This window comes from Chaetodon auriga, chromosome 10 (assembly GCF_051107435.1).
Source record: "Chaetodon auriga isolate fChaAug3 chromosome 10, fChaAug3.hap1, whole genome shotgun sequence".
In the NCBI taxonomy this organism is placed as follows: domain Eukaryota; kingdom Metazoa; phylum Chordata; class Actinopteri; order Chaetodontiformes; family Chaetodontidae; genus Chaetodon; species Chaetodon auriga.
In genome coordinates, this window is record NC_135083.1 from 21,542,611 (window position 1) to 21,556,176 (window position 13,566).

The 13,566-nt window shown below is 41.4% G+C and overlaps 1 protein-coding gene across 1 annotated transcript in view; it reads right to left on the reverse strand.

Annotated features, from left to right (window-relative positions):
• Positions 1-10,782, reverse strand: part of ctnnbl1 (catenin, beta like 1) — a 50,579-nt gene extending 39,797 nt beyond the window's left edge. The window contains exons 1-7 of the mRNA XM_076741959.1: positions 10,614-10,782; positions 9,745-9,981; positions 8,109-8,215; positions 7,858-7,997; positions 6,983-7,080; positions 4,103-4,196; positions 416-507 (exon numbers count right to left, since the gene is read on the reverse strand). Coding sequence (XP_076598074.1) covers positions 416-507; positions 4,103-4,196; positions 6,983-7,080; positions 7,858-7,997; positions 8,109-8,215; positions 9,745-9,981; positions 10,614-10,643 — 798 coding nt within the window. The 5' untranslated portion in view covers positions 10,644-10,782. The remainder of the gene's footprint in view (positions 1-415; positions 508-4,102; positions 4,197-6,982; positions 7,081-7,857; positions 7,998-8,108; positions 8,216-9,744; positions 9,982-10,613) is intronic.
• Positions 10,783-13,566: the final 2,784 nt, after the last annotated feature.

Below are 13,566 nucleotides of genomic sequence, written 5' to 3' on the forward strand. Positions count from 1 at the left end.
CAAAACACTGTGAAACATGGTGAAACTCCCTCAGCATAAAACTTTTGTTTCTTTTCCATCAGTCTTTTCTTATTTACTTAAAAATCTGACTGAATACTACATACAATCAGTTGTGGGACAGAAGTTTTTGCAGTTAAGGTAAATAGAATAAACCATCATGTCTCACACAAAGAATCCGGCCATCACAATGTGGAACAATTGATGCCATGAAATGTCCGACCAACAGCCAAAAACTTAAAAATATTCAATTTAGTATAACACTAAGACAAGGAAAAGAAGCATACTGTCACATCTGAAAAGCTTGAACAAAAGATTATTTGGATTTTGTACTTAAATGACAATGAAACGATTACAAATAGTTGCAGATTAATTTTCCATCTACACCTAAAAAGGTAACTTTGGCCAACGTTCTTACCTTGATTCTCTTGAGCAGCCACTGCATGAGTCCCTGCTGAGCTGCCTCGGTGCACAGGCCTGGTCTGAACTCGGCCATATTTTCTATGATAGCTGAGGAAGACAGTAACAATATCAAAACTCTGAATTCATCCTTCAGGTTCGAGCATGTGATTAAAAACTCAGCATCAGGACAGTTGAAGAGGTCGCATTCATGCAACCACACAAATAAGCATCACAAACGACAGCTTAGGTGTCAAACTGAGACTGTACATTTATAAAAAGCTGTCACACAAGAGATACTCAATTCAAACACTTCTCAAACACAGGCCGCTGGATGGAAGAAGAAAATCTGGGGACACTTGCAGACGCTGACTTCAGTGATCCAGAGGGAAAAGTTAAGATGACAGCGTTGGTGTGTCTGCTTCAGCACATGCTAACGCTTTTGTACAGTCTCTAATCAAACACATTTTGGAGGCGCAGAACTGTGAAATATGACAATTATCTTTTTATAGAGGGTTCATTTGGGTTCTGTCCCAGCTACTTCTAATATTATCAAAGCTGCCTCTGCCAAATGATATCTCTATCACAACAGACTGTCGCAGGAGGGAACTGAGAGAGAGAAAGAGATTGTGGGCTGGTGATAAAAGGAGGGAGTTGAGGAAAACTAAGGGGACTGAGGGGAGGCAAATAAAGGGAGAGGGAAAGCATATGGGAGGCAAATGGGTTGGAAGACAAGTCAAAGATGAAGGATGGAAAGCTGAGGGAACGAGGGAGACGAGGAGCGAGGAGGACAGCAGAGCGCAACAAACATACAATAAAAAAGAAATAAGACAAATAAAATACAAAAGAGGCAACTTCTGGAGAGAGGGGCTGCAGATGATAGAGAAATATTGAGCGAAAGAAGCAGAGGAGACGGAGAGGAAGGGTGCTGAGGGAGAGAGAGGAAGGAAGGGCCTTTATCAGTGATTCAAACAGAGCAGACAGACAGCATCCTGGAGGACAGCAGGCTCAGAGCAGAGAGCATCCAAGGCAGACAAAAGGCTTATTCAAGCTTGGAGAGCTCCCTTGATAACACACACACGAGCGCATGCACACACACGCACTCACTCACACACGCACACACAGCCAACTGCACACACCTAAACAGCTCTCATGACACTCGGCCTCAATCTGGCAACATAGAAAAAAAATCACCTCGGTGGACTCATTCAACACAAAAAGGGCTGAGAGGCAGAAAAGTCCGATTCATATGAGGCCAAACACAGAGACCATGACTTCTCAAACGATCTGCTGGTCCGTGCCCGTCTCCAAGACCTCCTGTCCACGTCTAATGCCGTTGAATCTGTCACAAACACTGACTCTGACTGACTTGCGTGGCCAATTTTGAGAAAAAGTTCCCACCCCTGATAAAAAGAAAAGCCAAGAAAGTGACATCCACACCTGTCCAGACTCAGATAAGCACAAACCCAGATCACCTGAAGCCTGTGCCGGACTACAATGCCTCAAATCTGGTTGTTGCTGCAAAGAAGCTACAGATTGGAACCCAAGATTACTGCCACCAATTCAGCATCTGACGTGAAATGCGGTCACAGTCAGAATAATGGCTAACTTTCCACAGGCCAGAAAAGTGTTTTTGCGGACCATTATGATGTCACAGTGAAGCTGACCTTTGACCTTTTGATTTAAAAGGTCATCACTTCATCATTTTATCCCATGAGACATCTGTTGACGATGCTTCCAGCTTTGGCTGTGGTCAGAGCGGAGACATAAAGAAAACCTGTGAATAGTGTTTTTAAAGTCGTCCTCTTTGTCAAAACATTTAAATAAAGCATTGACAGCTTCCTTTTGCTGTCAGTGGAAAAAGTCTAGGACACTTGGCAGCAGGGGGACACACTGTTAAAGCTTAAGGAATACAAATAAAGTTAGTCTATGCCCTCTGTGTAATGTCAAACCCAAGTCCAGGAGGACTTCCTGTCACTGTGCAGCCCAGAGCTCGAACGCTGGCTCATACACACCTTCAAGGCACACCTCCCTCTGGATGAGCTTGTCATGTTTCAGTGGCAAACAAGAGGAGGGCAATCAATTATTCTTGCAGTGAATATTCAAAAGTTTAAGAGCTACTGTCTTTATCCGAGCCTCTTTTTTATGATGCGCAGTCTAGAGCCGTAGAGTCTCTGCAGCACCTACAGCGTGCACTTAAATCTGTCCCAGATATTTGTCCCACATGTTTTGAATATAAATGAACACACAAAGCTGTGCAGCCAGTGAAAGCGCTTTGCTGTGTACTTCTTTAGTTCCCACACTGCTCATAGGGGCGGCTTGTGTCTTTGCTGAGATGTACGGGCAGATTTGTTAATCGACCTCGTGTGTTTCAACGACTCCGACTCGGCTGTTTCATCTTTTAACTTACTGTCTGCACCGACAATAGTTAATGTGTCGGGTTGTGTTGGTTAACATCTGCTGCCTGTGATTAGTATGCGCCTGTGGTGTTGCTCATTTCAGTTCTCCAGTATAACATACAGCGTTATGGACTACCAGAGCTGGAGGGAAATGAGACACTTTCTTCCACAGCAGTTTGACAAAAATCAACTGCTATTTACAGAGTGGTGCTAATGAAATTAGTTCTTTCGGTTATTACTGCGTATTTACAGTGACTGATTTGAAATTGGTGTTTTCTAATGTTTATGTGTATGTATCTATTGAACGACTGAACACCAAAACAAAGGTCACACCATTCATCATCCGGGACATGCTGCTCGCTGATGACGCATCAGCAGTGGGCTGCTGACACACAAAACCATGTCGGCTCAACACGGAGAAGTAAAGAGAACGAAGAGGAAGCAAGAAAAACAGGACACCACCACATCATCAAAAACGCACATGTAACATCTGAGTCTGCCTGTCACGGATTGGACTTCACAGCCGCAGCAGACGCTAAAACCTCCAACGCACAAGAAAGCTACGGTCTTTTGTGACTGTGATGCCAGCAGACTGTAGGTAACAATAAGTTTAATCATTAAAACACACCTTTTCCACACCTTTAAAGGCTCATCTCATACATCTGTACGAGGTTCAATCAATAACACGTAAACAATGTTAACAATGTGTGTAACGTTGCAGCAAAGCTCGTGTTGTTCAAACTAATATCAGTGGATACGTGGTGGCATCAGGGCATGTCACCTTGGAAAATGTGGATGTATGTTCCTAACGCTCCTTCTAGCTTCAAATTCAACCCTGCAATGAATGAGAAATAGGAGAAATTGATCCAGAATGTAAATAAAATCTGACGGGATGCTGCATAAAGAAACACTGAGATGCTTCCTGTAATGTTATCTGGGCTCCACTGAGCCTCGATACCATTACACCACGGAACAACAGCACAGCGACAGACTTTGTGAGCGAAACAGTTCCATATTTCATTCCTGGCACCTGCTTTGTGGGGACCTGCTCTCGGTTTCAATTCAAATTGTGATGAATGCTTGAGCGCAGCATGCCAAGTTTTCAGCTGTTTGATTCAGATTTATTTTGCATAGATGACTGTAGCTCTGTAGGGGAAACAAATAAGCAAATATTTATGTGTGTCTACCAGCTGAAGGTATACTGTGTACACTCCATAATACCTTCACTGCATCTCAGTGTAGCAGTTTGCTTTTGGAAAAACACGACTGAAGCGTCACCGTTAAGGTGTTGGTGCACATCTCCTTACCCAGTGTGTTATAGATGCCATCAGCCTCCTCCTTCACCTGCTCATCCAGCCGCTCCATATTCTGCACCAGCAAAGCCACCACCTGACCCTCCAACTGCAGACACAGACAGATGAAGTTCAGACTTCTGACACATTTTTAGCACAAGGCAAATCCAAGTCCGTCAGGGATGAAACACTTCACTTCTCTCCGACATAGGTGCTACAAAAGCTCGTCAGTCTTCCTCACACGGTTTTCATTTTACCAAAAATCTACCTTTTTAGTGTATTATTCAGTGGGCAGCTGAGACAGGTTGTAGACATGAACTGCATTTTTTGACAAAAATTGTTACAGAACTGCTGGTAGATTAAAAAAAGACACTTTCATAACATCATCATGACTACTGTCTCATATGAAGCAAGGCTGTGGGGGCTGGGTTTGTGGATGAGAACACGATTCTGAACAAATTTCATCATCATTTCGAACAGAACATTTTCCCCTGTGTTGAAAGTCTGTCAGCTGTGTCCTTATCTTGATAGCTCGCAACATGATGTGATGCTTCAGAAGCTGACTGACAAACTCATGTCTGAGGGAGAAGGCGGAGGCAGGGCTGACAACCTGAACGTTCACTTTCAAGCCTCCGTCTTGGCAGAAGAAACTTGGTTTCTGCCTGAGCTTCTCTGAACATGTCCAAGTGTTATCAGTCAAGTCGAGATCGGAGACTCATAACCAAACAGAGCTCGCGGGGTGCCGCCTGGCTGGATAAAAGTACAATTACAGATGAAAGAAGACAGACAGTCGACACAGATTTATGAGCCACCAGAGACCGCCGTGGATCATTTTGATTCATCTTATCAAGGATACCACCTGGCCTTCTGGCAACAAGGACAAAGGAGCTGGAAGCATTACAGCAAAGAGGAGAGACAAATGGATTCAACCAACCCTTGCTGCCCTGAAACTGTTTCCCTTGGAAGTCGCTGTAAAGAAGAGTGTGGTTTATCGGCGCTCCATTGCATGGTAAATGGACTGCATTTATATAATGCATTAATCCTGAGAGCGCTGCAAAGCCACCTGAGCTACTGTCTCACAGCCCAGTATCACACCACAAGCCAATTCACACACACACACACACACACACACAAACAAACACACTCAAGGGTCTTTGACATTTGCCCAGTTGTCTCTATTGTCCCTGTCAGACACTAACCACCATATTTCAAGATATTATTTAGTGGAAAATTACATCATTTCAACAACATATGCTAATATGGAAAAGGAAATCTAATTATGTGAAATTTCATTGCCATTACAACATCAGGTGTTCCACTGAGCTGCTGCCATACTGGTGTGTTTGCATCCATGTAGGTTAAACAATCCAACAACTGATCACTGGTGAGGATTTCAAAATTATTCTCTTTTCTTATGAAAAATAGAACTACCTACACAACACTGCGCTGCACCTGCTCTTTTCTATGTTGTCCATTTGAGGACACGAGAACTTGTCTAAACGGCGGAAATATTCTCAGCTCTGAAAACGCTCTGCCAGCCCGGAAAAGAAGCCAATCATTGGTTACTGGTTAAATAATGTGTCCCATAACACAGAAGTCATAATATTTCAAGTTCGTATATATCACTGTAATATCTCTTTCACTGAAGCAGCGAATTAAAGAGTGAAATATGCAGTCAGCCCGAGACATCAGATAAAACAGCTCATTCATTATAGTGAGAAACAACTGCCAAAATCCCTGTTGAATGCCACTGGGATCGTTCCTGGCATAAAGCACATTCAAGCCAACAGATTCTTTGATGAAGTATCATAGTGACGGCCGCGAAGGAGCCGAGCCACACAGTTCTTTCCTCCATTATAAGTACATCAGCACATTATTGTAGTTTGACCTTTGTCTGTGCCGCTCTAAATGTCAGCACACATAATGGGGCATCAAAAAAATCTTCCTTGGTTCATAGACAGCACGACAGGCTCAGTGACAAAAAGGAGTGAGAGAGAGGCAGAGATGGGCCAGGAAGATGTTAAACATAGAACTGATGCCAACGGGTGACAAAGGAAAGCTCTAGACGACCAAATGGGTGCAAGACGGGATGCTATAATTACATGGTTGACATAACACTTTAATATGAATTTTGTTTCTCCCTTGACTAACTTTTTGTCACTTTGTAAATTAAATCTTAAGTGTATTTAATTGCCACAACTACTCACAATGGCGTATAGCTTAAAAAGTGCAAACTAGTTAAATTAATAATAATTTCATTATGACAGAAAGCAAAAGACTAGTTGGTCGTTTGTTCCCCCACTTAAATTACAGTACGTTTCAAAAGTTAATAGACAATTTGTTTTAATAACACCACCAGTTAAAAACCAATTTGTACAATGCTAGATGTTTTTCTTATTTTAACATAACTGAACATTTAATAATCTGTTCTGCAGAAATTATTATATACGATCAATATCAATCCATATATCAAATGTGGAGAGAGAGACTGGTCTGAAGCAGCGTCTTGGCAGCAGCTTGTAGTACAAATAGACAATAATTCCAAATGTCTGACTTATTTCAGAGGCCAGTGACCTGTTGCACCAGCTGCACAAGAGCTTCTCTCTTAAGTTAGGGTGCAAACTCTACACTTTGAAAGGCTAAAAACAGCTAACATTCATCACCAAACAACAAAAAAAATAATATGTGACTCATTATGATTACATGATAACTACACAACCTTAGCTAGTGCAAAACGACAACAGTAACTTCAAGTGGTGAAGCCATCAGCTCCAACAGAGGGTAATGTAACATTATCCTGTTATTGGGCAAGTAAAATTGTAACACTATTACAAAGACTTAATGAAGTGCTGCTTTGTCGATATAATCAAAGAATAATGTAAATCCTGAACTCACCAGAGCATCGATGAGGACCTCAGCGCCCTCCTCACTCTCGTGGAGCGTGTCGATATCCGTCAGCTCCTGCAGCAGGTCCACCACTGCTATGGCAACATGTGGTTCAGGCTAAGGACAATAAGCTTGTGTTAAGAGCACTCCGTTGATTCAGCACTGCACTCCTATAACACTCCCAGACTCACAATGGATAGTTTAAACAAAGAATGAATGATGAAAAACAATGTAATCGATTTGCAAAGCCTGGCGCCTACATAACCCACAATGCAACTTGACCACCAGCTAATGGAGCTTTGAGCTGCATTAGCTGGTGCTCAAGCACTCTACATCTTTAGATTAGTCTCATTTTTGAACTTCTGCACGACTTCTGACCCAACTGACATCACTTGAGGCAATAGATCACATTTGGCGCAGCTCCCTCCCTCTTTGCAGTGTTGGGGAGTGCCCCAACACCTGTGAATGGACTTGGACATGTAAAGTTGATGAAGTTCCCCTTTAATGAGTTTTTGGGATTTTTTTTGTTGCATCTCAGAGTCGTCTCATTGTCTTATTTTTTCATTGTTCAACATGAACTTAATTCAATGACTTATGTGTTTTAGTTGGTATTCATAGTGTATATGTAGTTTTTTTTTTATCTATATAGTTTATGGTTTGATTGTATTTGTTGGTAAAAGGTTGCATTAATTTTAACTAATATGCTTTTAAATGTTCCCTATTCCCTCTTTTTAGCTCCTGATTATAAGTTGTACTATCAGGCTTTGTATTCACTGTGTGTTTATCACCAGAATATCACAAGATCAATGCAAAATTCTGCATGCAGGATGAATTCATTATTTTGATCAGAGACACTCTGAAACAATCTATAAGTGAAAGGATATCCGTGTTTTCGTGACTGAGGAGGCCCAGCAGTGAGTGGACTGCATTCAGCTCCACTAGCAGGTGGTAGAGGTCTGGCATCGTGGCGATCACATGCATTTCCTGGATAATGTCGTTCAGATCCAGCTCAGACTCCATGAACCTGGTTTAAGGTGCAAGAAATTTTGGTTAGCATGTTAGCATTCTGTGTTACCATTCATGTCAAGGTGCCGTGGAGGAATTTGGTGGACTGAGGCGTCAGTAAGGGGCTTACTTCTCTGGGTTGTCTGGAAACTTAATCCTTAGTTCCTGATTTTTGTACGACCTTTTCTCAAAGGTCAGGATCATTTTCTTCACTGAACTCTCATCCACCGGTTCTGCCTGTTGGATTAGTGCATAAAAGGGAGGAGAAGGGAGGAAAAGGTTGAAAAAGGAGGACAGAGAAAAAAAAGGAAAGTATTTTATTGAGGAACTGCTGCAATAATGATAAAGAAACATCAGGGTCAGCCTAATTATGTGAGAGGAGCAGCCAGAAGTTTTCTACAATCAGGAGCAATGTGAGTGTTTGACCTCCTGCTGGCTTAAAAAACAGTAAAGTGTTGGACAGATAACGACAGGTTAGAAAATTACAGTAGTCTGACATTATTTAGCAGTGCAGCACTTTGCTCTGAGTCGCTCTTGGCACGGTGAATACTTGAAAATGCTGCAGTGAGGGGATAATGGATGTACACTTTACTCAGGTACTACATGTGTAATATGGAACCGCTGGTGCTCTCAATGGGTTCTTTTTTTTCCAGGAAACAGTCACACATAAACTTTCCTGGTTCAGACATCTCCAAAGGATTTTTTTTGACAATCGTGGTTTTTTCATTGTGCTTGTGTTGCAGTGCTTCAGATCTGGACTCACAGATGACTTGAGCTACGTTTTACGCTCGACACAGCATCCCTGGCATAAGGGGAGCGCAAAGGCTCCACAAGTCATTGTGGCCCATGGCCATGGATAATCAACCTTCATTTCACTAGAATCCATTTGTTGTTTGAAATACTTCACTTCTTTCTTCACAGGGATTATGTAACAGTGATTAAGTATGTCCTTGAATAGATGTGAGTGACGTGAGATGTGATTATTCAGAAGCTGTAAAGCAAAGTGTGCAGCCATGTCTGGTTGACGTTCTTCTGGTAACACTTTTTGCAATTTTTGTGCATAAACGCTTCTTGTAGCTCACGTGACCATCTTTGAAAGCCCACTCCATGGTGTCTCACATGAGCATAAACAAACATTATACTACTCTACGTTTAGATACACAGTACACACACACCTACAGTGGGTGGCAATGCACTTGAAGTTCAAAGGCACACACAAGACTAGACTACACAACACTACACAACAGTAGACAGATGGACATTCTGTGAGGAAAAGACAGACACGGCTATGTGTGGTGGGGTTTCTAAATGTTCCCCACGCTGGCTTAAACTTCTGGTTTCAAACACCAAGGCAGAGGCTTACAGTGTACTGAGTACAAAGCATCAGGGGAACAAAGTGATGCACATTAACAGGAGTAATAGGACCATGGCTGCAATGTTGCAACAACACATCCTCCAATTTCACGAAGCAATGGACATTTAGGGTTTTGACAAACTTCAAACCCCCAGAGACAACTGAGATAAGCAACACCTGTGCTATCTCTACCCTGCAAACAAAACTACTCCGCTCTGACTTTTGCTACTTAAAGCGCACCACAGAGCTCACATTTGTTCCTATAAGAGGAATGGTTGGTGTGGATAATGAATCAGTGTGTTATCATTTTCAAATAAAGGCTTTAGATATAATGGGTTTTGAATAAACAGTACACTTTGCAGAAAAACAAATGTAACAATTCTGTAATAGTTACATGAAAGATTTCACCCACCTCAGGTTCCTCTTCATCCTGGTCCATCAGTTTCTCCAGGATCCTGTTCTTGTCCCCGGTCATCTCCTCAGTCTCCCTCATGTCACCACCTACTTCACCTCCTATTCCTGCTGCATCTCTGTATCTGGCCAACTCCCGGGAACTCAGCCCTTTCAGCTGCTTCCCTCCTCTGGAGTCGTCCTCTCCTCCTGCTGCTCCTCCATCCTCCTCCCTGGGACGCTTTGCTCCTCTATCGGGCTGCAAGATGAAAGGAGATGGTCAAATGCAATGATGTGCATAAGAAGTGATTACAGACAAGTATCAAAATACATTGTTATATCTCACTGAACAATGTGGATTTTGACACTAACAATGTTTCTCCATGTACCAGAGTTGGAAACACTGCCACAATAAGGCAAATGAATACTTACGATTTTCAAAATGCATTTCGTCACATGGTGTTAAATGTGTACGTCTGGTGTAACAAACAACACTGTATCGATTACGAGAATTTCCATTGCCTTAAATTATTAGACAGGATACTAAACAGAAGTGACTTTCGTAGACACCCTCTTCTTTTACTTCCGACATACTGTTAGCAATCTGTCCAGCTAGCACGCTAACTGCTACCGTCATTTATAGATAAACGAGGACAAGAGTGAAGTTGGTCCCCTGTCATGCAGCGCTACACGATGCTAATTTAATGCAGCTCACTGGCGGCTAACTATTTAACGTCAATGGACAGAACAAGGTAAATAACGACACTAAACTAAAGCTTGCTTGCTAACGTCCATCCATAACTTCAAGCAATGCTACTCGTACAATTCAATGAATGAGCTAGCTGTTAAGTTAGAGTTTCCTAACACCGAGGAGCAAAATAAAATATCTACCTGATAGTTCAGGAGCTCTCCAACATCCATTTCTCCGGGCTAAAAATCGTCACGTAAAAATGTTTTGTTAAGCTTTAGGAAATAAATGAGAGTGTACACTTCTGCAGTTATTTACACGGCTAACAACAAGCTTTTCACACACATGCTTGCCGTAAAACGTTTTCGCACTGTCGTAGCAAGATACTGTCGTAAACTTCGACTGTACATATGATTGCTGCTACAAACAAAAACTGACTTCTGCAAAACTGGAAAGAAGTTTATGTTATATTTTATGTTACGCTATGTTAATAGCGATTTCGCCACCATGTCTGTAATTTTATAAAATGTATCTCTTGTGTTTGTTTGTTCAAAGCTTATATGCACTGAGGTGCTTCAATCAAGATTGCAAATCTGAAGTACTAATCCTGATACTCATGAACAAATAATTTTTTTTAGATTTATGAAGGGTGAAAGCAATAAAAAATTAAGTGAGAAAAATGGATGTGATGGAAATGCATGTGAATTGAGGTAAAACTTGAAATGAAAAATGGAGTGATAAAATATCAAGTAATTTGATTAATTTAAAGCCAGTGTGATTAAAATAGATGACTCAGCGAACCCTGTAAAAAAAATGGAACCACAGTCTTACTCCTCTAAGTCACGTGTTGACCCTTTACCTACAGCATTTTTAAAGCAGGTCTTTGACAGTGTTTCAAGTCGTCCTGAAGATTATAAATACATCTCTGCAAACGGGCATCTTCCACAATATGTTTGAGACAGCTGCTGTTAAACCTTTACTAAAGAAACCCAACCTCGATGGTAATGCACTCACTAACTACAGGCTAATATCCAACCTTCCATTCATCAGTAAGATACTGGAAAAGATTGTTTCAGGCTTTAGATCAAACCACAGCACTGAGCCTGCTTTTACTAAAATAATCAGTGACCTCAGACTAATTTCTGATGAAAATAAGGTCTCAGTTTTTGTCGTTTTCGACCTAAGTGCAGCTTTGACACGATTGACCACAATATCTTCATCAGTCGTCTTGAGCAGTGGGTTGGTCTTTCTGACTGTGTGTTAAACTGGTTTCAAACAAACCATCAAAGAGAGAAAGTTTTATATCAGTCTTGGAGATCATGTGTCTGAGAAACATGACATCTGTTTTGGGGTTGCAGGGAGCTACTTTGGTCCATTACTGGCAGCACTATACATGCTGTCATTTGGTGGTCATCAGAGAGCATGTTTTCATAGTTACACAGACGATACACAACTGTACAACTGCCAAATCAAATGATGCTGCAAATCGACTCCATTACTGACTGTCTTTTGCCAATAAATAAATTGATGAGCAGTAATATCCTGAAGTTAAATAAGGACAAAACTGAAATCCTTCTACTCTGCCCTAAAACAAAGAAATGCTGTTAAACAATCTTGGGAAAATAACTTCCTGGATTAATCTGAGGTTATAAATCTTGGTGTTATCCTAGATTCAGATCTAAGTCCCACATCAACAAGTTGAGGAAAAGTTCATTTTTCCGTCTTAGAAACACAGCTTCACTACGACCATTTCTATGTCAAAAACATGCTGAAAAACTGTTTCGTGCCTCTATTTCAAGCCATCTTGATTACTGTAACTCACTATTTACTGTCCTCCCGAAACATAAACTCTGAGAGACTTCAGCTCATTCAAAACTCTGCAGCTCTGCTATGAACCAGATCCAGGAGAAGAGAGAACATTAGTCCAGGTTCAGCTGCTGCGCACTGTGATCATCTGCTGCTCATCTATTGGAAGTTTCCAGCAAAAGCAGAAAGAAAATCGGGGATGCAGCCTTTGTGATTGTGTCCCAAAGCTGTGGAACACACAACCTACAGACATTACTTTAGCCTTTAACTAGCTATGACTTCATGATACAGGCCTGAAACCTTTGTGCTTTCCTTGCCCTTTAGCACTGCTGCACTTCTTTTTGAAATTGTTCATTACTTTTTCTCCACTGGTAGCGCAACCTAGAGAGCACTTTATCATGTTTTCATGCTTATTGAGCCACTGTAGAGGGCTCTTCATCATGTTTTATGTATCTGCCATAGGGGCATCCAAGGGGGCACTTGTGTGGGTTTTTTTTTTTTTGGCAAACATGGCTGCACAGGGCTGCAATCTGAATTCATCCTATTCGTGACACATTTCTGTATATATATTGAAGGGATGTTTATAGACTAGGAAAATTAATAAATGCACAATATAATATAATTACAGCTGTGTAATAAATAGCACTGTTGTAAAGTTTGTAATGTTCTATTGTTGTGTGTCAATGCTTTGGTTATTTTTGAGACCACTGTTCGTTAGGATGTCATGTTGTACTGCATTGCACAGTACAGTACAGGTGTTTCAAGTTATCGCATCCACTCTCTGTGTTGGTCAACACTTACAGCTCTATGATACCATGTTTCAGAAAAAATGTTGTTACACTGCCTCTATACATTGACCTATTGTGCAGGTATATTTATATTTTCCACACTGTTCATGTGTCTGCACTATAAATGAATTCAGTCGTAATATACCAAGACAAAATATGTTTTTCCTGCAACACAATCCTCTCAGCTTATTTGTCAATCCTGAGATAAACCCCACTAATGGTGCAAGTAAAATTAGACATGAGTGTTTCCTCATCAGACCTCGTACATGAAATCCTGGTCTTAAGGGCTCAATTTTGCTGTATTCATACCAGGAGAGCTCTCCATGCCAAGCTGGCTTATTGTTCCAGACAGGCAGAAAATCACCTTTTCAATGAGCATCATAGAGAAATGTGTGAGCGGTGTATGGTGTAGAAGCCTCCATTGCCACTCCAGTCTCCAGTTAGTGATCTGTGACAGTAGAGCAATAGAAACAACATTTAAATGGAAGGCCACTGCCAAGCAGTCAAGCTTGACGTCCCAGCAAACACGAGGGAAAAAGCACTTGATCAAAGGAAAGAAAGA